The 24,517-nt window shown below is 39.1% G+C and overlaps 1 protein-coding gene across 11 annotated transcripts in view; it reads right to left on the bottom strand.

The window, feature by feature from the left end:
- Positions 1-24,517, bottom strand: part of ZNF236 (zinc finger protein 236) — a 188,547-nt gene that overhangs the window by 147,386 nt on the left and 16,644 nt on the right. For 10 of the 11 annotated variants that reach the window (XR_006278954.1, XR_006278953.1, XM_043508226.1 and 7 more), the window contains 6 exons: positions 21,298-21,440; positions 20,323-20,487; positions 16,388-16,566; positions 9,830-9,954; positions 6,894-7,066; positions 3,245-3,391 (listed from right to left, as the gene is read on the bottom strand). Coding sequence is in view for 9 of the 11 variants with exons in the window: in XM_043508226.1 (XP_043364161.1) it covers positions 3,245-3,391; positions 6,894-7,066; positions 9,830-9,954; positions 16,388-16,566; positions 20,323-20,487; positions 21,298-21,440 (932 nt within the window). In the remaining 2 variants the exon portion in view is untranslated. Of the gene's footprint in view, positions 1-3,244; positions 3,392-6,893; positions 7,067-9,829; positions 9,955-16,387; positions 16,567-20,322; positions 20,488-21,297; positions 21,441-24,517 lie in introns of those variants that run through there. The other variant, XM_043508225.1, reaches the window with a different exon arrangement.

Raw genomic sequence — 24,517 nt, 5'->3', positions numbered from 1 at the left:
CTGGATGCTGAGTGGAGGTAGTGCTTGGTCCTGGTGCAGAGAGACAAAGGTCTGGGCTGGTGCAAGCTGAGATGGAAACTGATGGGAAAGCTCCTGAAGTCTGATGGTCTATTGGAATATGATTAGACTTCACATGATTAGACTTCAATGCCATGATGAGAACCTGAAAACACTCTTGGATGTAGGATCACATTTGTCAGGGTCACATAGAACCCTGCATCAAGTCCTTCAAGAAGCCCAATATCTGAGAAGGGCTTAGAAGAGGTTGAAGGATCCCATGTCTTCGTGCAGAGAATGGCATAGGGAATTCTCAAAGCCCCCTCGATGGTACTCTACTATTCATGCAAAGGTGTGAGCCTCCATGGTGGGCTAGGAAGAGGACCAGGGCTTGACAACAAGGCATGCAGAGAAGAGGCCAGAATTGTGCTTGGTGCTTATGCACAATGACATGGAGGGGGCCCAAAGAATTCTCAGAAGGGAAAACCCTTTGCACATACGCACCAACAGGCTAGGTATGCTGTTCTGGTGCCAATAATTGTAGGAAATGAACTGAAAAGACCAGGCCACAGGGTTCCTGCACCAGGCCAGGTGAGGAAGTGTGGTGGTATTCTTTTTCAAGGCTCCTCAGAGTCAAAATACTTGCAGTTTTCCTTCCATTTGGAAGGGGGTCCTTCAGGGAATCTCAGCCACACTTGAAGAGTCTATGCCAATACCCAAAGGGAGAGTTTGGTGCCAGAATAGCCAGGGAAGTCCCCTTTGCAGTAACTCCAGGGGTTGGGACAGGAGTAGATGGCAAATTAATCACTGGAGCAAAGGTAACCAGGCACTGAGGTTGGCTTAGATACTGGGACCTTGTCAGATGCCAATCATGTTTAGTAGCAGAGATCTTGCTCTTGATAGAAGAGACACATCCACTGATTGAGCCCTTGATAGAGCTGGCGCCAAGGCAGCTAACCGCCTCTTAAGCACAGAAGTGGGCCATTCCAGACAAAGTGCAGAATTCAGATTCAAGGGTAGTTTGCCCACCTTCAGTCCTTTGAACGGCAAGTGGTCTGAAGCCTTAACTTCTGTTCCTGGTGACTCCTGGGGAAAAAACCTCACACACTGTAGACTGTGAAGGGGATCACATGTTGCCCAGGCATATTGGGCACCAGATGCATACATCCAACTCCAGAGCAGATGCTGGGTATGACATGCCCTTTAAAAAAAAAAAAAAAATCTATTTTGGGTCCCAATGCCAGAAGATTCCCAAGCACTCTGTGGGAATAAGGAGATTTACTCCTTTTTTCCTTCTAATTAACACAGAGTAAACTATTCTATAGTAATTGTATACACTAAAAACTGAGAAAAACATATATAACGAATTGGTCAGCTACCTAAAATTTAGAAGTAGCTCCTAGATATGAATGAGATCTCTTCTGCTGTCTGTGATGGCAGAGAAGAAACTAGGGCAGCTGGGAGGGGTTTGCATTCCTATATACAGACTCAGGCATTTGAACTAAGATGCCTCATGAGGGTGCTCATGCACATTCAGAACAGTTTTCATTGAGTAAGAGTTGCATATGTTCACTTCTAGGAGGTGCAATCCTGTAAGTGGGAATGCACAGAGAGGCTCTTGAAGAAGAGTCCCTCTTATCTGACTCAGCAACAAATGTCAGCAACAACAACTAATCTTTGAGAGAGGCTCTCAGAAAATGCAGTTAAGCAGAATGTATCAAATACGAACAATGATATTTGAAAGCAAGTCTCATTCACTTATTTTCAGCAGTTGTCAAATCACAGAAATGTAGGGTTGGAAGGGACAATAAAAGATTACGTAGTCCATCAAGTTATATTGAGGCAGAACCAAATATATCTAGACCATCCCGACAGATGTTTGTATGACCTGTTCCTAAAACCATACAATGAGGAGGATTCCATAACCGACCTCAGTAACCTATTTAGTATTTAACAATCCTTATAGTTAGAAAGTTTTTCTTGATATCTAACCTAAACCTCCCTTGCTGCAGACTAAGCTGATTATTTCTTGTTCTATCTTCAGCAGACATGGAGAACAATTGATCACCATCCCTTTTGTTACAGCCTTTAACATATTTGAAGTCTGTTATCAGGTCTTCTGTTAGTCTTCTTTTCTAAAACTAAAACATACTTTTTTTTTTTTTAAACTTTTGCTCCTTTTATCATTTTTTGTTGCTCTCCTCTGGATTCTCTCCATCTGTCCATATTTTTCCTGAAGCGTGGTGCCCCAAACTGGACACAATACTCCAGCTGCATCCTCAATAGTATCAAGGCGAGTGAGACAACTACCTCCCAGGTCTTATAGTTACAAAAAAAGGCTAATATCATTCCAGAGGTTAATATGTCCAAGATTATTAGCTGTTTTTGTAACTACATCATATCGTTGGATCTTATTCAGTTTGTGGTTCACTAAAACCCCCAGATCCTTTTCAGCAGTACTACTGCCTAGCCAGTTATTCCCCTTTTTATTTGTGCATTAGATTTTTCCTTCTGAAGTGTAATACTTTGCACTTGTCGTTATTGAATTTCATCTTGTTGATTTCAGACCAGTTCTCCAATTTGTCAAGCTTCTTTTGAATTCTAATCCAGTTCTCCAAAATGCTTGCAACACCTTCCCAGCTTGGTGTCATTCATAATTTTGTTAAGCATACTCTCCAAGTCATTAATGAAACTCTTAAATAGTACCAGACCAAGACAGATCACTGAAGCCCACTAGACATGTCCTCCTAGTTTGACAGCAGACCACTGATGACTATTCTTTGAGCCATAACTGATGTCTGTCATACAAGGAGAACATGATGGGCTTGATTTACAAACATGTTGCACACCCAGAACTCCAGCTGAAGTTAATGATACTCAGCAAATTTGAAAAAATCAGGCCTGAAAGTTATTGGACCATGAGGTGGAAGGGGTTGCAAAAAGGTAGAGCTGTTTTCCCCTATGAAATAAAAGGGAATTCATTAAGTAAGACATCTTCTGTATTTATATGCTACATCATTCATCTTTAACAATACATTTTCCTATTGCATGCACCGACTCTTCATAAACTTGAATTTTCTCACACTCTTCTGTACAAACACAGCTAGTTCTTTTAAGAACTCAGAAGAAACCCATAAGAAAGATATTAAGAGTTCTAATATCATCTGAAGGAGAATCTATTAAAAATATCCAATTTTATTAAATTCTTAAAGTCACTAGCATAGCATAGAAAGTAAGTTAAGTTTACCGTTGTAACATGAGATGCTTCTGTAGTAGTGCTTGCTGAGTTCTGTGGACCACCCATATGCATCTTGCTGATGTGAGTATTTAAGCTGCCTAAGCTTTTGAAAACACAGCTACATTCTGTACAGTTATAGGTAGGGCCATTCTTCACCTTAAGGAATAAAGAAAATATGTTTTTTCACCAAGATTTTCCAGTTGTAATTTTTTCTTTATTTATAAACACAATAAATATACTATAGTCTTAGCTCATTTAAAAGAAAGGTGTCTATTTCTTCAACGCTATTTACCTCCAGCTAACAGAGAATTCAGTATCATTCTTTGGACCAAGGCCATCATCATTCAGTGACATGACTATCATCTGTTATCACGGGGAGCATTTGTGGAACTTCAGGGTATGTCTAGCCAGCAAGGAAAAATCCATGACTGGCACGTACCAGCTGACCTGGGCTCATAAGGCTTTGGCTGCAGGGCTCTGGGACCCACCCACCCCACAAGGTTTTAGATCTTAGGCTCCAGCCCAAGCCCAGAAGTCTACACAGCAACAAAACAGCTCTGCAGCCCAAGCCCCGTGAGCTAAAGTCAGCTGTTACAGGCCAGCTCCGAGTTTTTCTTTGCTGTGTAGACATAACCGCAGAGAGTAAATTAATATGAAAAAGAAAAATGCCCTTGGCCAGTGGTTTTCCAGCTTTTTTCATCTTCATCTCATCTTTGCATTAAAGCAATATTTATATGGAAACAAAAATCCAATAAGGCAGTTTACAAATAAGAACAAGGTTCCTAATTGAAGAGGATATCCAAGTAATGTACAGATGAAAGACTAAAAGCAACAAAAAGCAAGTGAGTTAGTGGTGATGCTTAGAGAATGCATCTTGTTCATTTGCGTTTTTGTCTTAGGTTTTGTTTTGGAATTTTTGTTTTAGGTTTTTCGTATTAAGTTTAGACTTTGGAGAGTTTCTGTGTAGACCTTTTTAAAATTGTGTGTTCATCAAGAAATGGAAGATGCAGGCAGGGTGGACTTTGTTAGAGACAAATAGGGCTGCATGGAAGAAAGCACGAAGACTAAAATGCAAAGAACATATGAAGGCAGAAGCAAGGAAATTTAATCTTGTAGCTTGAACAGAGGAAGAAAAGACAAGATCAGAAAAGTAGGCAAGAGCTCGTAAAGGATTTTGAAGGCAAGGACAAAAAATTTGATAATTAAGGTGAGAAGAAGCCACTAAAGGGATTTGTAAATAAGTTGAACATAGCTGGAGTGGTGGGCAAGGTAGATGTTCTGATGGCAAGATTTGTACAAACTGAAGGGGAGTAGGTCAAAATAAGGGAGGCCAAAAGAGAAGGAGGCTGCAGTAGTTTGAAGCAAAAGACCAAAAAATAAGGACAGACAAAAATTTTAGCAGAGGTAAAAGATGGATTTTTGAAGAGGATGTAAAGAAAAATGTTGATGGGATATAGCAACAATAGTGACATGATGGGAGGAAAGGAAAGAATGAGCTATCCAAATTATCCCAATGTTGCAAGCCTGTAAAAGAGTATGGTATGCATGGCTGCCAACACAGTAAAACAGAGGGATGAAGTTCTGCTTTTCCCATGTTGAGCCAGAGCTGGTAGCAAGATATTCAGAAAGAGGTATCAGAGAAAATAAGAAATACAACACTAAATGGAGGAAGAAAGACCCGTGAGCCATCATAGTAGAGATGGTAGTTGAAGCAATGTGATCTGAGACTGGTCAAAGAGTGTGAAAGAAAAACAGGAGGGGCAAGTATAAATTCTTGAAAAAATACCAAGGAATGTGAGACAGAGGAAGTGAAGGATCCACCAAAGACAACACTAGAGGCAGAATCAGAACAAGGACTGCATAGCATGACAAGGCTTTTGGAAGAAAACGGTTCTAGGAGAGCATGATCAAATGATAGATCTTAAAATTGGGAATGGGGGGGGAGAATCAATACATAGAGATGATTTAGGAGGATCTCACAACAGCCTGATGCTATGCAATAATTTGATCAATTACGCTGAAGAAACTCATTGCTAACAAAGTGGTAAATAATGAGGACCAGTCACAAAGACAGATCTGAATAACTTGACAAGTGGGGCAGAAATAAAATTGCAAGCTCTTAGATGTACAAATAGAAGAATACATAGTAGAGGCTGCGAGGTGATACTATCTTGGCATTGGTGAGACAACTACTGTACTGGAGTGCTGTATCCATTGTTTTGCCGTCCATACTAACACACTCCAATTTCATAAATAAATAACTTAAAGAAAGGCAGAAGAGTGATTTGAGGTCTGGAAAACACACTTTAATGAGAGATTTAAAGGCTTAATCCGTTTATCTTATTTAAGCAAGGGTAACCAATGGCTTCTCTAACAATTTAACTTTATCAATCCTGACACACATACAGTTCTATCTACCTAGCGTAGACGTAGTTATCCCGATACAAAAATGCTTCTGTTGTTACAGCTTATCTCCCTGAATTTACCAAAATAAGCTACAATGATATAGCCACTTTCATGCCAAGACAGATAACTGAGTCACTACTAGGGAACTGCACAGAATTGTATCTGTTTCAAAACTGATATAGTTAAATTGGTACAAAACCTCTGTGTAGACAAACCCTAAATTAAAGTCTACAAGTAGCTAAACATGCAGAAGATACCTTATACTAGCTGACAAATTGAATTTTTCTAGCTTCCAGCCAATGGATCTTGCTTTCAAACTGGCACAAATTTTTTAACAGCAAGGGTAATACACCATTGGAATAGTTTACCAAGGATATGGCAGATTCTCCATCACCTGAAGCCTTTAAACCGAGATTAAGTTTCTTTCTAAAAAGATATGTTCAACCACAAGTTGTTGGGCTCAGTGCAGAAATTTCTGGATAAAGTTGTATAGCCAGTGTTATGCAGAAAGTCAGACTACATGATTATAATGTCCTTTTTTAACTTAATATCTATGAATATAGACGTCAAGAGACCATAAAGAAAAAAGTCAGAATGAAGAGTTGCGATACCACTGTTTGTATCTTCCATGGTAGTTTCTTTTGCTCCAACTGTAACCCGGAAAGCCCCTTCTAATGGCTATTATTTATTTCCTGGTATTGATGAGTGGAGGGGTATTGTCTGGGTTTGAAATCTCTGGCTGGTTGTCTTATCTTATAGTTTTGGAAAAGCTGCTGGTTATATATATATATATATATATATATATATATATATATATATATATATATATATATATATATAAAATCTTTACCCATTTGTATTTTCAACTATATCAAAGGCAGCAAGAGCCAACGATAGTTTTTTTTAAATAATTCAAAATTGTAATAAATAAAATTATCTTAAATTACTCAGCTGATACATCATTAACCAATATACTTGAAAGGTAAGAGTAAATGAACCCTCTGCTACTAATAAAAAAAATGTTAATTCAGATTAATGATTTTAGCAAGTCTAAATTACTATATCAAATTGAGCAAAACTGATCAGTAATCTCCGGTTTAGCATATAATCCATGTTGGGTGCAGGCAACAAGATACAACATAGGAATATGATGTAATATAAATAGGGTAGGTTAAATACTGAGGGGAAAAGGTTAAAAATTGATAAGCAGTATATTTAACAGCAATCATATTAACAACAAAATCGCATTTACCTCTGAATGAACTCTCTGTATGTGAGACTGAAGATTGCCTTTCTGAGAAAAGGCTGCTGGACAAAAGGCACAAGCATGGGGTTTTTCACCAGTATGCTTAATCATATGTGTCTGTAATGCTCCCTTCTGGTTAAAGGCTTTTCCACATTCACTACATGTAAATGGTCTTTCACCTAAAAAAACCCAAAAAACATAAATCCATTACCAATAATCACATTAGGTATGAGAGAGAAAAATAATGCCATCATAAGCAAAGCACATTACATGTATAGGAACAGTCTACCACCTGTTGTCATTGCATCTAACACAATCACTTGTTCTTATTTGGATGTAGCTTGCGAGCATAGATTATTTGTTTTTTAAAAATATCACTTACAACGTTACCTTTAATGTTTAAGTTATCCAAAAAGTACTTTTCTTTTTTTAAGAGATTAGAATTTAGATGCTGCTTCAAGTATATGAGGCCGTTTTTAGACTGATTAGATGCCCTAACTAGCAATTCAGATTTTAGAAAATACTGAAAATGTTTCCATGGCCCTACAGGCTAATTTTTTTTTTTCAAGTGCTTGAAGACAGCAGCTAACTATGAAACAAGAGTTGTAACTATGGCTCTCGCTGGCGAGATGCTGTACAATTATAAAGAACGCATTTTATAAAAAGACAACAAAATTGTTTTATTTTTATTACATTTGTACAGCACCTAAATAGTGTTTGGGGCCCCACTGTGTTATCTATTGATTTATCTACTGATCTATTAAATAATAATGTGGTTTGAGTAAAGCTAAATTAACCTTGCATATTCAGATACGCTATAACGAATTAGAATCTAGGGACTAACCTATTACATGTGCAGTCATTTCACTGAGATCATATCTTCTCTCCCCCATTCCTCCAACCAACAAATACACCCTTTTTATTCTTCCTAGTGAACTGCAAATTTCTAAAAGTTTAAAGGAATTAAGGACTCCCATTCTCTACATGAAGTACAATCTTGTTTCTTAAATTTATATTAGAATAATAAATTCAAGACAGAATGAACATAACAGGAAAATAACTTTTCAATTAACCTTTGGAAGTACAATAATGAATTGTGAGACTACTTTTAAAATCAGTTGCAAGAGTGACCTCTTGTGTTTCTTTTCTGGATCTTCAATATATAAAACCTAAAACTGATATCCCTATTAAAAAGTGAACTGGCACCACAATTCTAGGAGTAAGTTTGACGGATAATTCACATGTTCGCCTTTTCAGTAAACTAAGCTCTCCACATGTACTACAGCTGTTACATTAAGGAGACTGGTAAAGAGGGAACATTACCAAAATGATTCACCTGAGCTCTCCTAGAAATTAGAAGAAAGAGTTCATTTATTCCCGCTGTGTATTGTCACCAGGAATAAAATATCTACATGAGTATGAAGAGTTAATCTCTGCAATTTTTGTTAATGACCGCATTTAGAGCCCAATGCGTTGCAGTACCATGTTGAAATGTATATATTTGTAGCTCTGTTTGCCATAAATAGAGCCCTTCATTTTCTATTTTTATTTTATTTTATTTTTCCCAGGAATTTATCGGTCTTTATTATAGCAACAACAAAAACAGCTGAAAATTGGTGCAAAAGATATAAATTTTTCTGGGTAAATATCGGCATTTATTTTGGTGGACAGAAGGACCGGAGGGGGGAAGGGGGGGGAAGTATTCAGCAGATTAATGCTTTGCTTAATGGAATTCAATGTGGTTTGAAGTGTGTACGTGGGGGGCATTAGATTCATCAGTACATTCAGATGCGTGCACACGCACTCCAGAGCTTGCACGCATGCCTGTTTATTGTGTGCATCTTCTAGACTAATACATAGACTTATTTCAACAGGCAGCTTAGCATATACACACAGATTAATGTATTATCATAATACATATTTCATGCAATTTATTGTGTATTTATAATAAAATAAATTATTTTTATATATTTGAATGATACAAAAGTAGGGTGAAATAAAAAAAAATATTTTTAAAACCTGGGATTTTTCTTGTAAAAATCAGTTTAAACTGAAAACTAAGGGCCTTAGCCATAAAATCCCTGAAAATATAAATACAGTGTAGTGGGCAGATGGCTTACAAGGATAGTTAAAGTGCTTTAACTGCCCCATTCATCTCAATGTGTTAAGTCTGAAACCTAAATAAAAGAATGTAAACGCAAACATCTATTTATTTCAGTGTTGATAATTTTAGCAGAAACATTGAGCTAATATGCCTATCCTGCAATACTGAAGTGCCTCCCACTCATCTTCTCTCCACCAACACCTCCAGGTTCACCACTGACAACTTCAACAATGCGGTTATACCTGAAACAATCAACAGAAAAAACTGAAAGTGTGGCGATCGCTTTAAATAAATAGACTTAACATAAAAATAAAAATGAAACTCTGTACTATTATTCATTTCCATATTCCATGCTTAAAAAAAAAAAGTCAATGCAGCTATTGTAGTATTTTCAGTCTGCCTCACCATACATCAAGAGAATGCACGAATTCTGACACAGAATTTAGATCCTGCTTTCTGTGGAGTATTTTGGGCCTTGTTTAGAGTATTTACATGAACTATCAAGCAATTCAGATTTTAGAGAATATTGAAATTGCTTCCATGAGAATAAAAATGGGTATTCCCTGAAAATGAATTTTGTAAAGCACTTTGAATAGCAGAATCCAGATTTGTACCACCATGAATATAAAAAAAACCACCGAACAAAGTTTTCCTTGGCTTAATACAAAGAAAATTATGCACAATATGTACTAACTGCAGTACATAAGTCTCTAGTACAAAGATAAGATAAGTAACCAAATAGACTGACCGCTACTGCCAGAACCAGCTAAGAGATAACAGTGCTTACCCATCGCAATTTTTTTTTTTTTTTGAAAGACAAACTCCCACTCCTCCTTACCTGTATGTATTCTAACATGTCGGGTTAACTGACTTGGTTTTTGGAATGTCTTTCCACAGTGTGGACACGAATATGTAAAGCCACTTCTGTCAATGTTTCGGTTGTAAGATCTAGTATTGGATACCCTGGAAACATACACAAAGTAGTTACAAATAAAGACTTTTTATCCTCAGATTAAATATTTGAAAAAGATGATTTTTCATTACATCTACTTTTTCTGGATTTACAGTAAATTTAGGTCAGAAATGCAGCTTAATTAAATTAGATTAGTTTAATTAAACTAATCTAGTTTGGTAGTGTCAGCTAGGTCCATATTTAAACCTCACAAATTTGAATATCTGGTATTCTCTAATCAGGTGATAAATGGGACTAAGATGGAATGAAGCAGTTTTGTAAGCTTCTATTAATTCACAGTGAATAAAATGTCTACAATCATCATAGTAAGTGGTAGATGAGCAAATTCAGTTCCTGACTTGGTAAATTTTGCAAGGTTGATAAAACAACTGCAGTATCTTTCTATTCTAAAAGAAAGTATGAGCAAGTAGGACCTTCTCACTCAAGAAACGTGCTTACTTTAGTGACAAAAATAACCTTTTACCACTTTTTACTCACGTTAGTCTAGCAGAACCTGAACAGCTAAGAAAAAGCAAGCTATATTCTGTTCCATTTCATGCATCATTACATCAAACATAAATATCCATTGACAATAATGAGGTAGTAGCTGAATGAACAATTTTAGAACATGGTTACACACTAAAGAGGGGTTGAGCATGGCTTTCAGACTGGTGAAGAAAAACTGAAGAATTCAGGAAAAGAAGAGGCCCTACATACTCACAACAACAACAACAAAAAAGTCAATCAATCATCTTCAGTTTTACCTGTACTGGTGTTCACTTAATCACATTGCAAACTTGAAAATCTGAAAAAGGACAGCCTTTCAAAGGGTTTTGGGTTTTTTTTGTTTTTTTCAGAAAAGAGAAATAATCCTAATACATAGAAAAGAAATGCTGTCTTTTCATTGCAGGAACCACATATTAGGTTTTTTATCCATCTGTAATAAGTAACTGTCTAATAAATCACAGTTACATATTCATTTCAGTCTTTGTTTCCCTTAGTCTTTAAAAATTTGTGCACATTACAAGAAGGAAGGGTTATTTTTCCCAGTACAGTAAATAGAGTTCTTCAAGATGGATATCCTATGGGTGCTACACATGCACCTTTGACCAGAGATTTTCAGCAGCAATGTCCCTTCAGTCTGTGCATGCACCCTAACTATCCTCGTGCCCTGTACCAAGGGTATAGAGGGCTGAGGCAGACAAACACCACTCAGTTCCTTCTCTACTACAAAATCCCACACAGACTCCAGAGCAGAGGGAAAGGAGCATCTACAGGCATGGGTGCAGTTTGGGGGAGGCGATGCCCTCCTGAACTGCAAACCTCATACAGGCACAGCATTTGCCCCCGCATACGCAGGCCCCATTGGCCTGACTGGAGCTGCCATTCCAAATATAGAAGTCAAACTACACCTGTATCCATAGGTTCATATCTCAAAGAATACCAGTTATTTACATGCTAAGTAATCTCTCTTTTTTGAGTAGCATCCCTCTGGTTACTCCAGAACCTGACCTAGAACTGTTCGAAGAACTCCAGAACCAAAGCAGCATCTGTTTGTGAAGCATTCACTGGGGCATAGTGTCAGGAGAAGGTATAGACCGAAACCCACATTAGCATCTCACCGTATTTCCTCTATAGCAAGAGTTTTCAAACTGTGGGTCAGGACTCCAAAGTGGGTTGCAACCCCGTTTTAATGGGGTCATCAGGACTAGTGTTAGACTTGCTGGGGCCTGGGACCGAAGCCCAAGCCCCACTACCCAGGGCCGAAGCCGAAGCCTGAGGACTAAAGCCCTGCGCAGCAAGGCTCAGGCTTCAGCTTTAGCCCTTGGTGGCGGGGCTCAGGTTACAGCCCCCCCCCCCGCCTGGGGCTGAAGGCCATGGGCTTTGGCACCCCGGCTGGGGTGGCAGGGCTCAGACTTCAGTCCCCTCCTCCTGGGGTTGTGTAGTAATTTTAGTTGTCAGAAGGATGTCGCGGTGCAACGAAGTTTGAGAATCACTGCTCTATAGGGACATCTTTTAGCAAGGCAACAGATGTAGAGTCCTATCTGGTGGACATCTGGTAGAATGGGTCATGTCCCTAGGTTGGCATGGTACATTAGCAGCTTCACAGCAGAAAAGGTATAGGCAGAAACCCATTTAGGAAGACTTCAGGTAGACAATGGAGTTCCTTTTAGCTTAGTCCACAATACAAATAAAGATACAAATAAACTTGGAGAGAGTCTCAGAAGGGTTTAATTCTGTCCAAATGTATGCCAGAGCTCTCTTAACATCCAGTTTATGGAGGACAGCATTTTCCCTACTCTGATAAGGTTTAGAACAAAATATAGGCAGATGAATTGTCTGATTTAGATGCAAGTCAGAAATGACTTAGGTAAGAACTGTGGATGTGGTCAGAAGGACAACTTATCTTTAAAGAAAACAGTGTAAGGAGGGTCAACCATCAAAGACCCTAACACACCAACTCTTCAAGCAGAAGTAATGGCCACTAAAAAGATGGTTTTCATGGAAAAGTGGGAAAGCATATCGGTAGCCATTGTTTCAAAAGGAAGTTTGTGGATGGCTGCCATATGGACTTCAATGGAGCTCACTTCTTTTCTTCAGTATAAAAAGTTATTCTAAAACTTCCAAAATAGGCTAATCGGGATACAGATGTTGGTGAGTACACCATTGGTAAAATCTTTTCCACTGCTAAACTTAAGTTTTTCTGAACTCCTTTTCAACTGTTAAGCAGGACCTTCTGCATCTGCTTTGAACAGGAGAGCTCTATCTCTATGAGCCTTCCAGATCCCAGGCAAGCTGAGAGGTTGGGGTGAAGAATGCTACCTGAGCCCTGCAAGAGAAGTCAGGAGGGTCAATGGTAAGTTGATGGCCTGCCGAGAGAAGAAGCAGAGAATGTGCCTTGGCCAGGTTGATGCAATCAATATGTGTGCGGCTATGTCTTGCCTGACATTTTTCAGGACCATGAGGATTAATAGCATTGAAGGAAAGGCACGTCGAAGGTTCTTGGATCATGACAGGAGGCATCACCCAGAGAACAAGCACAAGTTTGTTGTCTCCACTTGATGGTGACGGCAAAGTGATCTAGTGTCAGAAAATTCCAGGTGACAAACAGCAGTCTGAGTATGGACTTGTTGAGTTCCCACTGCTGATCCTGTGCAAAGTGTCTGCTGAGGTCATCAGCTATGGTGTTTTGAAGATCAGCCAGAGAGACTGATGAAAGAAGGTACATTGAGCTATGCGCCAGTTCCATAACTTCATGTCCTCTGTGCAGAGGGAAGGAGATCTTACCCTTCCCCTCCCTCCAGTTTATGTAGCACACACTGGTCCTGTGGTCTGTTGTTATGCGAATGAAAGGAAGTACTGACAGACGCACCTTACAGCCATAAGTTCCAAGATGTCGATCTGAAGGGTGGACTCAAATGGTCCACATGCCCTGTACACTATGATCCCGTAGGTGAGCTCCCATCCGAGGAGGGATGAGTCAACAACTATTTTAATAGTGGGAAGGGGATAGTTGAAAGGAACTCCTAAACACATCTTGTTCAGATTCGTCCACAGTCAAAGGAGACTAACTTGTTCAACCTGTCCCTGTTTGGGGTGTAGACTGACCAGAGCCAGGCTTGGAAGTAGTGCAGGTATAAGAGGGCATATATGACGAAGGTGCACATTGCCATGTGCCCAAGGACCTGGAGCCAGGATCTGGCCAAGACCTCAGGACTTAATTGAACTTGTGCAACTTGTGTCAGGGTGAAGAACCTTTCCCTTGGTAGACAGGCCCTGGATGTTACAGTATCAAGAGCGGTGCCTATAAACTCTGTTATACAAGTACAAGGGAGAACTTTGCAATGCTGAAGACCAAGCCTTGTGAGCAGAGAGGTGGCTTTGTTTACTGCAGTTTGAACTTCCATGTGATAAGGCCCCTTTAGGAGCCAATTGTAAAGATAGCGAAAAATGGTTTCTCCCCACTGAAAAAGCTATGCAGTTACTATTGTCATAACTTTCATGAACATCCTCATGGTGGTAGATAGTCCTAAAGGAAGACACAATATTGATAGTGATCCCGGTCCACTAGAAAGCATAGGAAAGTCTTGTGAGAAGGCCATATCGCAACAGGAAAATACACGTATTAAAGCTTGAATGTCTCAAAATAGTCCCCGGGATGTAGTGATGGGATGATAGCCACAAGCATCTCAATCATGAACTTCTGAATCTTGTGAAAAGTATTCAGCATCCCGAGATCTAAAAATTGGTTTCCATCAGCCTTTCCTTTTGGGAACAAGGAAATATTTGCAATAAAATCACCTTCTCCTTTGTATCGAGTGGGAACTGGTTCCATGGCTCCTAAGAAGAGAAGAAAACAGAACCTCCTGTCTCAGGGGAGACTCATAAGATTTGTCCCTGAAAAGAGATGGAACAGCCTAATGTTATGACTTTCAATCTGTCAGAGGCCATCTGCTCCTACTAACTGCAGAAATGATCCCCAAGAGATGGGAGGATAAGTTCAACAGGATAACTCTGCTTCCCATCATGGTTGTGACCCTCAACCAAGGCATCAAAAGGGATGCTTCACAGATGACACCTGCTGCATCAACAGGTATGTAGTGGAGAAGGGTTTCCCTTTGGGTAGTCTCAGTTTCCTCTTCAGTGGCTCAAGTCCTCTGTGGGAAGTGGAAAACTAGGATGGACAGGACCTCTGAGCTATGAGAGGCACAGATCTACTGAACCTCCTTTTGACTGCAGATGTATACGTACCCATCGAGCAAAGGGTCACTCTACAGTCCTTAAAGGAATATAGGGATTCATCGGCAGATGAATAATTTCACGCCACAGAAGAGGAGGTCCATTACAGTGTTTTGGACCTCATGAGGGAAGACTGAAGAATGCATTGTGCATGACTGCAGTAGTGGATGTGGATCAAGCTACTGTGCCAGCAGTGTCGAGGTAAGCCCCTAAAGTCCTCCCCAACAGAAGCTTTTCCTCCACAGTGATGGCATGAAATTGCTCCCTGTGTTCTTGTGGAAGGCACTCAAAAATTAAATTTGGCTTAGTCGATGTGATTATAGTTCACAAGTCTAAACTGCAGGATGCAGACAAGTACGTCTTGCTACCAAATAAATCTAAATATTTTTGGTTCTTGTCAAGAGGGTTGCTTTTAAATGGTGCTGCTCATTCCACTTGTTGACTGTATCCATCACCAGGAGGTTGGGAGCAGGATAAGAAAATAAAAACTCCAAGCCCCTGACTGGGGAAAATTTTTTTATTTTATTTTTTAAATCTAGCCTCAACTTTGGGGACGGCGGGGGAGCAGCAATGGCTTGCCAAGCCATTTTGACAGGCTCCAACAGCAGCTCATTCACAGAAGATGAGGGTGTAAAATTTCCAACAATTTATACTGGGTCTCTGGGACTTTTCTAATAAAACTGGGAGAGAGTCCACTACTCTCTTCACCTACTCCTAGAAGTCATCCCCAATAGATGGGTGGAACATAACCACTAACCAGAGAGGATGATGAAATATTTGTCTGAAGAGTAGCCTCCTCATCAACCCTTCTTTCTTGCTACTCAAATGTTTCCTCCTGCAATGCAGACTGCTGATGGTGAACAAATGGAAGCAGGGAATGCTGGCTTTGGTGTTCCACATGAGGACAGGTAGGGTGTATACTAAACAGTCACTGCTGCCAAGAATTTCAGATCAAAGGTGCACAGGGCACATGCACACCTCAAGTGGAGCACCCACAGGAACACTACTCAAAGACACAGCACTATATGTCAGGAACTCTAAACACATACTTTACAGATACATGTCAACTGGAACTACAGTTTATATTAATAAGTCCATAAATATTAAAAAGAATCACGCCCTATTCCACTGAGGAATTAAAAAATAAAAAAACGATTTCAGTTCCTTTTACATTTCTAAACTTACTCAATAAATTATCTCATAGAAGTTGAAGTTAATTATGTCATATTTATTTTAATGCTCTTCCTTTGGCTTTTAAAGTCAATATTTACATAAGGCTAGCGAACTCTCTCACAACACAACAGAAGTTACCTGTATACACTTAAAAAGAGCCAAACTACAGCCTCAGATAGTCAGCAATATGGAAAATATAATCCCAAACAAGGGACCGATTTGTTAAATCCACATTTAAGCAAAATTTCAAGCTAAATCCACAGAAGTTTTACTTGAGCAAACTCAGCAGCATGAAGTCCTACAGCACTGCCACTTTCTCAGTAAGACACTTACAGCTGATGTGCATGAATTTAAAGTGCTAGGTCTTGAAGGGGTATGGAGGACCCTCACAAGGGTGCCGCTGGTGGACAATTCCCACTGCCTGTAACAGTCAATACTGTGTAAATTCTTTTCAGGCTTCTCTATATTCTGCTACTGCAAAGGAGCATGCCTTATTACATGAATATGCATAACTTATCCAAGGATTCACACCTTATTTTGTAGTGAGTTTTCATGTGCTCCTTAAGCTGTGAGGAAGTCTCAAATTCCTTCTTACAGGACTTGCAGCTATGAGTCTTGCTTCCAGCCAATTCCTGACGATGTTCTTCCATATGCATGGACAGCTGGGTCTGCAAAGTAAACTCATCTCCACACTCTGAACAAATAAGATTCTGAAAAAGATAACAGAGAACTTGATTCTCTAGATCATGAAACACTTAAAATATTACCATAAACAGAGTGATTTTTTAAAAACCTATTCAGAAGCTACACCAGATCTAACTTTTGCTTAGTTCTGAAAAAGTGGTCTTTCCTCCTTGGACCCTCAGGGTATGGTACACAGCAATTAAACACCAGCAGCTGCCTTGGGTCAGTTAATTTGGCTCATGGGGCTTAGGCTTCAGGGCTGTAAAACTGTGGTGCAGATATTCGGGCTCGGGGTAGAGCCCAAGCTCTGGCATCCTCCCACCTTGTGGGGTATTCCAGAGGTCAGGTTCTAACCCGTGCCCAAATGTCTACATCACAATTTTTCAGACTTGCAGCCCAAGTCAGCTGACCCAGGCCAGCCGCAGGTGTTTTTAATTGCTATGTAGACATACACACAGAGAGACGATTGCTCATGCCCTGAAATATAAGAGTTTAAAAACCTTCCAAAACATGTGGAATTTTTTTTTTAAAGTTTTAATATAACAACTCTGGATATTCTTATTATCTACATAAGTGTCCAATACCTTTGGATGCTCTTGACCTCCATCATGTCTTGTATCAACGAGCTACACAGATTAATTGTGCATTCTGTAAAAAGAATTGAAGTTGGTGCCTTTCAATTTCACTGGAAGTCTTCTTGTTCTTGAGTTATGAGAAAGGGCAGACAGAAGTCCCTGTTCTATCTTTCTATACCATTCACTATTCTGAACAACAACTACCACTGTACCTACTTATCTCCTCTAAACTAAAAGAGTTTCAATCTCCTTAGTCACTCTTTATTTGAAAGTTTTTCCAAACCTCTAATTAGTTTTGTCACTCATCTCTGAACAAAAGCTTACGCCACTGGAAAAGGGAGAGGGACCATTTGATATTCTAATAGTACAAAGTGCCAACTTTACCCCCAATGAGACATGAGATATTGGACATTAAATCTGCCCCGGCACAGAACTGAATATTGCCCATCCTGAACGTCAGACCAGGGTCATTTGTAGGATGGGGGAAGAAACAGAATTACTTTGTGTGGCTGGGGAAATCAAAAAAGTAGTGCCATTTTTAAACTGCTAAAAGAAAATGTGAGAAGTAATAACAATAAAACTATATTATTTGACACAGAACAAGTGAAGAGTTCAAAATGCATATGGTTAAACTGCATTTTTTCAGCACTGTATTTTATCATAAATAGGGCACTAAATTCACAGGCATGAAATCTGGTCTCTCTGTGATATCTGGTCTTTTGTGTAATTTTACCCTATTGCTCAAATTGGGGGTCCTGACACAAAAAGGGGTTACACAAGCTTATTGTAGGCGGATTGCGGTATTGCCACCTTTACTTCTGCACTGCCTTCAGAGAATGCCAGCTCCTTGCCCGACATCCAGCTCTTAAGGCAGTGCCACCAGCAGCAGCAGCAGCACGGAAGGGTGGCACATGATATGAACACATCTGCAACATTTGCTATTTATGCCGTGACCAACCAATACGTGTGATTTCTCCATGATTAAATAGACCCCTAATCATAAGGTTAGCTTCAAGAGCACTTGTGGAGGGGGCAAGAGTCTGCCATATAATCTTGGTTCAATATGCTACAATATTCCTTATAGAACACACTAAGCATCAACCATCAAAATCTGATTCCCAATAAATTTTCGGGTCAATACTGTATTCATTAAAGATGCAGTCTTCAGAGACTACTAAAGGTTTAACCAGTGATTCCATAAGCTTGATAAGTACTGTACTAGATCCATGCCACAGGAAGGTGGTTGTACATGGGTGAGGGAGTCACATACCGCTGATGGAAAGAAATTTATAACAACTGATGGTACAGAGAAATTCCAGGATGAGAGGAAGAATGGTGTTGTGATTAAAACACTGCACGGGTACGCGCACCGAGTTCAATTATGGCTCTGCCAGTCTTCCTGCGTAAAGACTGGGCAAATCACTCGTTATTCCTATGCATTAGTTCCCATTATATAAAAGACATCAAAATACACAGGGGTACTGAGCGGATAAATTCATTAGTGACTGGGGGCTCACAATATCCTCCTCTACCCTGGCTGATAGGCATCTAGTAAATCTTTAAAGTCTTATTTGCATGATGAGTTTTAATTGACTTTAGGGATAATCCATGTTGAGGAGAACCCAGAGGTATGAAAGATTATGGAGATTTTTTGCTCTACTGAAACATCAGAAGAGCCCTCATAGTTGAGAGACATTAAATCAACACACAAAACCAGCATTGGAGCAGACTCTGCTGGAACTAACTCTGGAAGAACAGAAGTTTATTATGTGAAGTATCACCTATGCTATTTCCCATGGCTTTAAAGACTCATTGGGTCCATAACATTTATTTATTTCTGGACCGAACCTAAAATTTGAGGCAGTGGGTATGCTTTTGTGAGACGTGTCCCTCACAAAGACAGCATATGCACTGCGAGTGACCACCACTTATGGGAATAGCCTCATGACAGGAAAGGCACCTCTTGAACCCAGGGATGTGGGCATAATCCCGAGAAGGGAGAACTTCCCATTTAGGAAGGGCATAAAAAAGGAAACCTACTAAGCTAAAGAATATCAGGGAGCGAAGAGCAACGGAATTCTTTTTCCCCCACCAGGAGAAACAAAAATAAAGGAAATGGCTAATATCTACAAAATTATAATGGAAACACTACCATTACTAAAGGATAGGGATGTATGAAGATCTGCTTGGGATTCCACCCCAGACCAAAAAGCAGTTGAGAAGGAACTAAGGGAGGATGGACAGCACAGCGCTATATAGACGCCGCTCACAGTGCAAGATGGGGAGGAGTGCATGTGCGGCCCAGTGGGCACTGCTACCGAAGATCTCCGATCTCAGGCACAGGGGGGCCATCTACAGTGGAGCACCCACAGGGACACTACTTGAAGAAGAATCTGACATTTCAGAAAGTCCACAACTGTCTAAATTGGTGCCAAGACTACAAACGGAGCATAGGACAAGGCTAGAACAAAGCAGAATTAACCATAACTGTGCAGAGAAGATCTTAGAGTCTCTGTGGATAGCGCATCTTTTTCTAGTTCCTAAATTTTAGTTCAAGTACGTAAGTGATAGAATCCAACCTCCTCCGGCAGATTTTATCGCTACGAAGCTATCTCTAGGAAAAACGTATCCACTAGGGAAGATGCATGCAGATCCAATGGGTACTGCTATTCTAGAAGGTTCCAAACTCTGCACTGCTAAGGGACTGAGTTCCACAGGTGAGATGAGGTATTTTTGAAATTTGAAACAAAGAAAATTTAGGTTTCTTCAATATCAAATTTTTGAAACTAGATGATATAAATAGCATAGAAGATTAAATAGATATGAGTCTTGAAATGTTATTACATTCTCATTGAAAACACTTCCATGTTATCTGAAACCAGGATCAAACTCATTCTTATTTGATGCTTTTCAATCATTTTTACTTGAATTTACAAAAGGTAAATATTTATTTTCTTGTTACTGCCCTTGATTCTCAATAACCTATTTGCCAAATATGCAGGGATTCATTTGTATCAGCAGATCAGAATAGAGGGGGCTGTCCATTTTTAGCTAATATTAAACTGTTTATGTTCTCCATTATGAACTTTATAGCTCTGCCTCATTTACTCATCCTTCTGTGCAAAAGCACATACACTCAAGAAATTAAGTAACATTCATATCACATCATTCTTTCTTTCAAAACTTAAAAATGAGGTTAAAAATTACCTCTTCTTTCTCATGTAGCATAATATGAGCTTTGAGACTAGCCACTCTGGAGAATTTCTTGTTGCACACAGGACATGTAGGATCTTCCCCATTGTGAGTACATTTATGAAGTGTCAGGTTGAACTCAACATTAAATGACATTGGACACTGGTTGCACCGATGAGGCTGTTTGGGGAAACAAGATAAAGATAAACATATTAGATCTAATCTTCTCAGAGATATAGACTATAATATACACTAAAAAAATCCACATAATAATTAAAATAAAAACAGGCAATTCAAGAACCTATCTACAATAATGACACAAGAGAAACCTCCTGATTATTTTCCCTCCTCATGGTTCCAGGTCAACAGAAATTCTGACTCCCCAATTTTTCATAATTCCATTTGATTTTTTTTGGGGGGGGGGGGGCGAAAGAGGAGAAAGTGGCAAGAGAGAAGAGTGGAGACAAAAACTAAATCTCTGTCTAAAATGTAAATAATAATCCTGAATTCCTCCTCTGGACTCAACCAATCATCTGACCAGAAAAGCAGAGAGCATTTAAGAGAATTACTATCTTGCTTATTCCAAGGTTAACCATGCTACTCTACAATTTTATATGCAATCATTTTTCATTTACTATCGAAAATCTTGAATAAAAAGGTATCTTTTTACCAGTTTCCTTAGCCCACCTAAATACTTTGCAGAGACAATGGATTATCTGTGGATACCCAAGCAAAAACTGCTTCAACTGAGGATAAGATCATAGCTGAAATGCTATCCAATGCAAGGTTTCTTTCATTCCTTACAGACTGCACATGTGATAGGAAGAAGTAAAAAAGAAGTTTTGTCCAACCAAACTGCAAAGTTTGGCTGTCAGCACCATTACTGAACACAGTTAAATGTGTCTTCAACCTCATCTATTGAAATGCTGGATTTAACTTTTGATGTATTAATATTTTTAGAGATTTATCTAGATTTACTGAAATACATACCTTGTCATTTCGTTCATGATCCCTCATGTGGCGCTGGAACTGTGTCACTTTTGAAAAGGATAGCAAACAGATCTCACACTTATGGAAGCTAGGTACTTGATAGGAACAATTACTGTTCTCTGTAGTCAGTGTCAGAACACCATCTGCAAGTAAGCATTAAACACTTTTGTACAAAGTTATATTTTCAATTTTTAAATTAGATTTGTTTAAAAAAAAAACAAAAAAAACCCACGCACAAAAGTGTGGTCTGAAGTGGCAAAGACCCATGGAAACTTTCACAAGATTCTGACTGAACCGGATTTGCAAGATCTCAGGAACAAGAAGGAATATGTTCCTGCTTCAGATGACCCAGAAATTAATCACCATTCCAAACTTTTTATCTCCCTATTAATTTGTAGCTTTATGGACATACTTTTCCCTTTATTTTTAAAATTGATTCTCTCTCCCTTCTTGCTTCTGTACAAAAGGCTCACAGAAATAAGGGACAGAGAAAAAGAATTGCAAAAAGCTGTCAAATAAAAAATTTCCCCTCCAATCTCTGTGTTATAGTGAACATTTACTTCCAAAAAAAAAAAAAAAAATGTTTTGGGTGACCATTTAAGACAGCATAGTTAATAGTCCCGAATGTCCAATGCCGTTTGTAAAAGTCCACGTAGGTGGCTGTATAAGGAACCTTCACTCTCCTTAAACAAGCATCAATAAAAACAAAAACCACAAATGTAAAACCCTCAGACAGTATTACAATACTACTGAATTTTAAAAAATAAAAATAAAGTATATGCAGGCACCTCTTCTCTCCCGCACCTTTGGTCACTGCACTCTCTCCATTTCATCAGTCACACCTTGAGAGTTGTGTAGCCAATACTGATTGTTCAAGATGGTTGAGAGACATCAATCCATCAGAGTATTCTTGCACTTACATTCAAAAGAGAAGTAACATTTTTTATAGGCCAATCCAATTAAGACCCTGTTCACCTTTCCTGCTCTGAAAACTCATAAGGTGATATAAACCCTGAAATAAAGTTTGAGGTTTGCATATCGTGTTGAAGAAAATGGTTGGAGTATTATTGAATCTTGCTTTGTATGTAAGCTGTTCTTCAAAATTGTTTACCAAATCATCCAGAAAATAGAAATCTCAGCTCTAAGGAAATTTAAATATTTAAATTTTGGAAAACATTACATGGATTATTAATGTTTTCTGGTTTGTTTTTGAAAAATTAAATGGAAAAACTTAGTAGCAGATTTTTAAAAAGCATCTGATCCTTCAAAGCTTTATTTACAAACATCCTGAACACTACATTGACTCATGACGTACTATCAGAGCACACGTACTTCAGGACCAAAGTTCTGTAAATATATCACTTCTCTTCCTATCAAAACAGAACAAAGTATGTCAGTGATGACAAAGAAATGAAGAGGAAAAATTGCTATTACTAGTTACAAAGGCATGGGATGAGGGATGAAGTCATAGCTCCCCCTCTCCCCTCACAACAGTCACAATCCTCTGAAAAAGTTGCAGTTGAGGGAGGACACGGTAAAAGTCTATGGGACAGGGTTTTTCAGCAGTAAGACCTTGACTGTGAATACAATCCAATGAGAAATCAGAAGCAGCTCAGACATAACCATCTCCAGAAGAAAAATGAGGACCTATCTCTTTGCACGTGCTTTGCCACATCAGAATGGTGCTGAAACACTGAACAAATTAAACAAATTTATATATGCAGAGTAATAGGAAGAATGGAAAACAAAAGCCTTCTGATTAATTTCTGCTTCACATAATTGTGTTATAATTAGGAGGAGAAGAGTCTGTCTAGATATGACAAATATCTAGCCTCTATAAATTTAAACCTTTTGCATACTTTCATCTACAGATTCATTCAGTGCTGTAGAAATTCTCTGTAGCTTGTGAACATTACCAGTAACAAGAACTATTTCCTTCCCTGAAGTGGTCAAAATTTTTAGAAAAACTAGCAGCACAGCTCCAATCACAAGGGACCTTTATCTTATTGTACTTGGGATAGCACACTTATTCAAGTGGCATACAAAGAAGATCAGTCACTAGTCAACCAGTCCTTGTAAATTCTAGTTAGATGCATTGATGAGAGGGGAGAGAAAAGAAGAGTAAGAGAGCCAAATTGTGCAAAGTCATTTTTTAAAATTCAGCAGTGTTTTATGCATACATATATCAACCGTTATATAGTTATCTATATAAAAATGTACTAAAATTACTTCCAGAATTCAATACGAGGATTCAAAGTGCTGTTAGAACCAGAAACAATAATGAAGCCAAATATTATCCTAACAAGATATTTTGTAGGTAAAATTCTGTTTTTAATTCTTTTCATTCTCACAAAGCAATAAGTAACAGTCAGCAGTCTCTTCATACTTCTCCCACCCCTCTTAAGCACATGATCCCCAAGGACCAGTCACATATTTGTATTTATCTCCCTACTTTGTCTTCCTCTCTCACCAACCCACTAAATCCACAAATATGTTCAATTACATGCACATACATCCCACCCAAATACGCAACCATCTACTCACAGGCTTATTCTTGCCCTCCTGTCTATCAGCAGTTAACTGCAGCAGCTTCTGGGCCACTCTGCTCTCCAACTTCCTCTCCCACCATTTACAGATGGTAATCAACACTAAGAATTTCAATCAGAAGAGGACTCGGCAGCTAGCAAAGATTAAAAGTGTAATATTCTCTCGCTAGTCCAATTCCACTATGAAGCAGTTTGGACTAGCTAGAGGTTCCAAGTGACTGAAAGGATATGAATGCATACTAGTAAATTTACTCTTCCTTTACATTTTGACAAAGATGAAGTTCTGTAATACAATCATACATATTTAGGGCTGGAAAGGATTTTGAGACGTCATCTAGTACAGCTCCCAGCATTGAGAAAGGAAGGACCAAATAAACCTAGACCATCTTTGACAAGTGTTTGTCTAACCTGTTCTTAAAAACTTACAATGACTAGGATTCCACAATGCCCCTTGATAAAAGACAGTTACCTTGTCCATAACTGGTGTTCGTCAAGATATGTTGCTCGTGTCTATTCCACAATAGGTGTGCGTACTTGCCATGTGCACAGGTGCTGGAAGTTTTTCCCCTAGCAGTACTCTTAGGGGGGGGAGTGCCCACCGCGACTCCTGAAGTGGCACCTGCCTCGCGCGGTATAAGAGCAGCTGCGTGCTCCCCCCATCCTCAGTTCTGTTT

This window comes from Dermochelys coriacea, chromosome 2 (assembly GCF_009764565.3).
Source record: "Dermochelys coriacea isolate rDerCor1 chromosome 2, rDerCor1.pri.v4, whole genome shotgun sequence".
Lineage (NCBI taxonomy): Eukaryota > Metazoa > Chordata > Testudines > Dermochelyidae > Dermochelys > Dermochelys coriacea.
The sequence above is the reverse complement of the archived record's forward strand: the minus strand, read 5'-3'. Positions and strand labels throughout refer to the sequence as shown.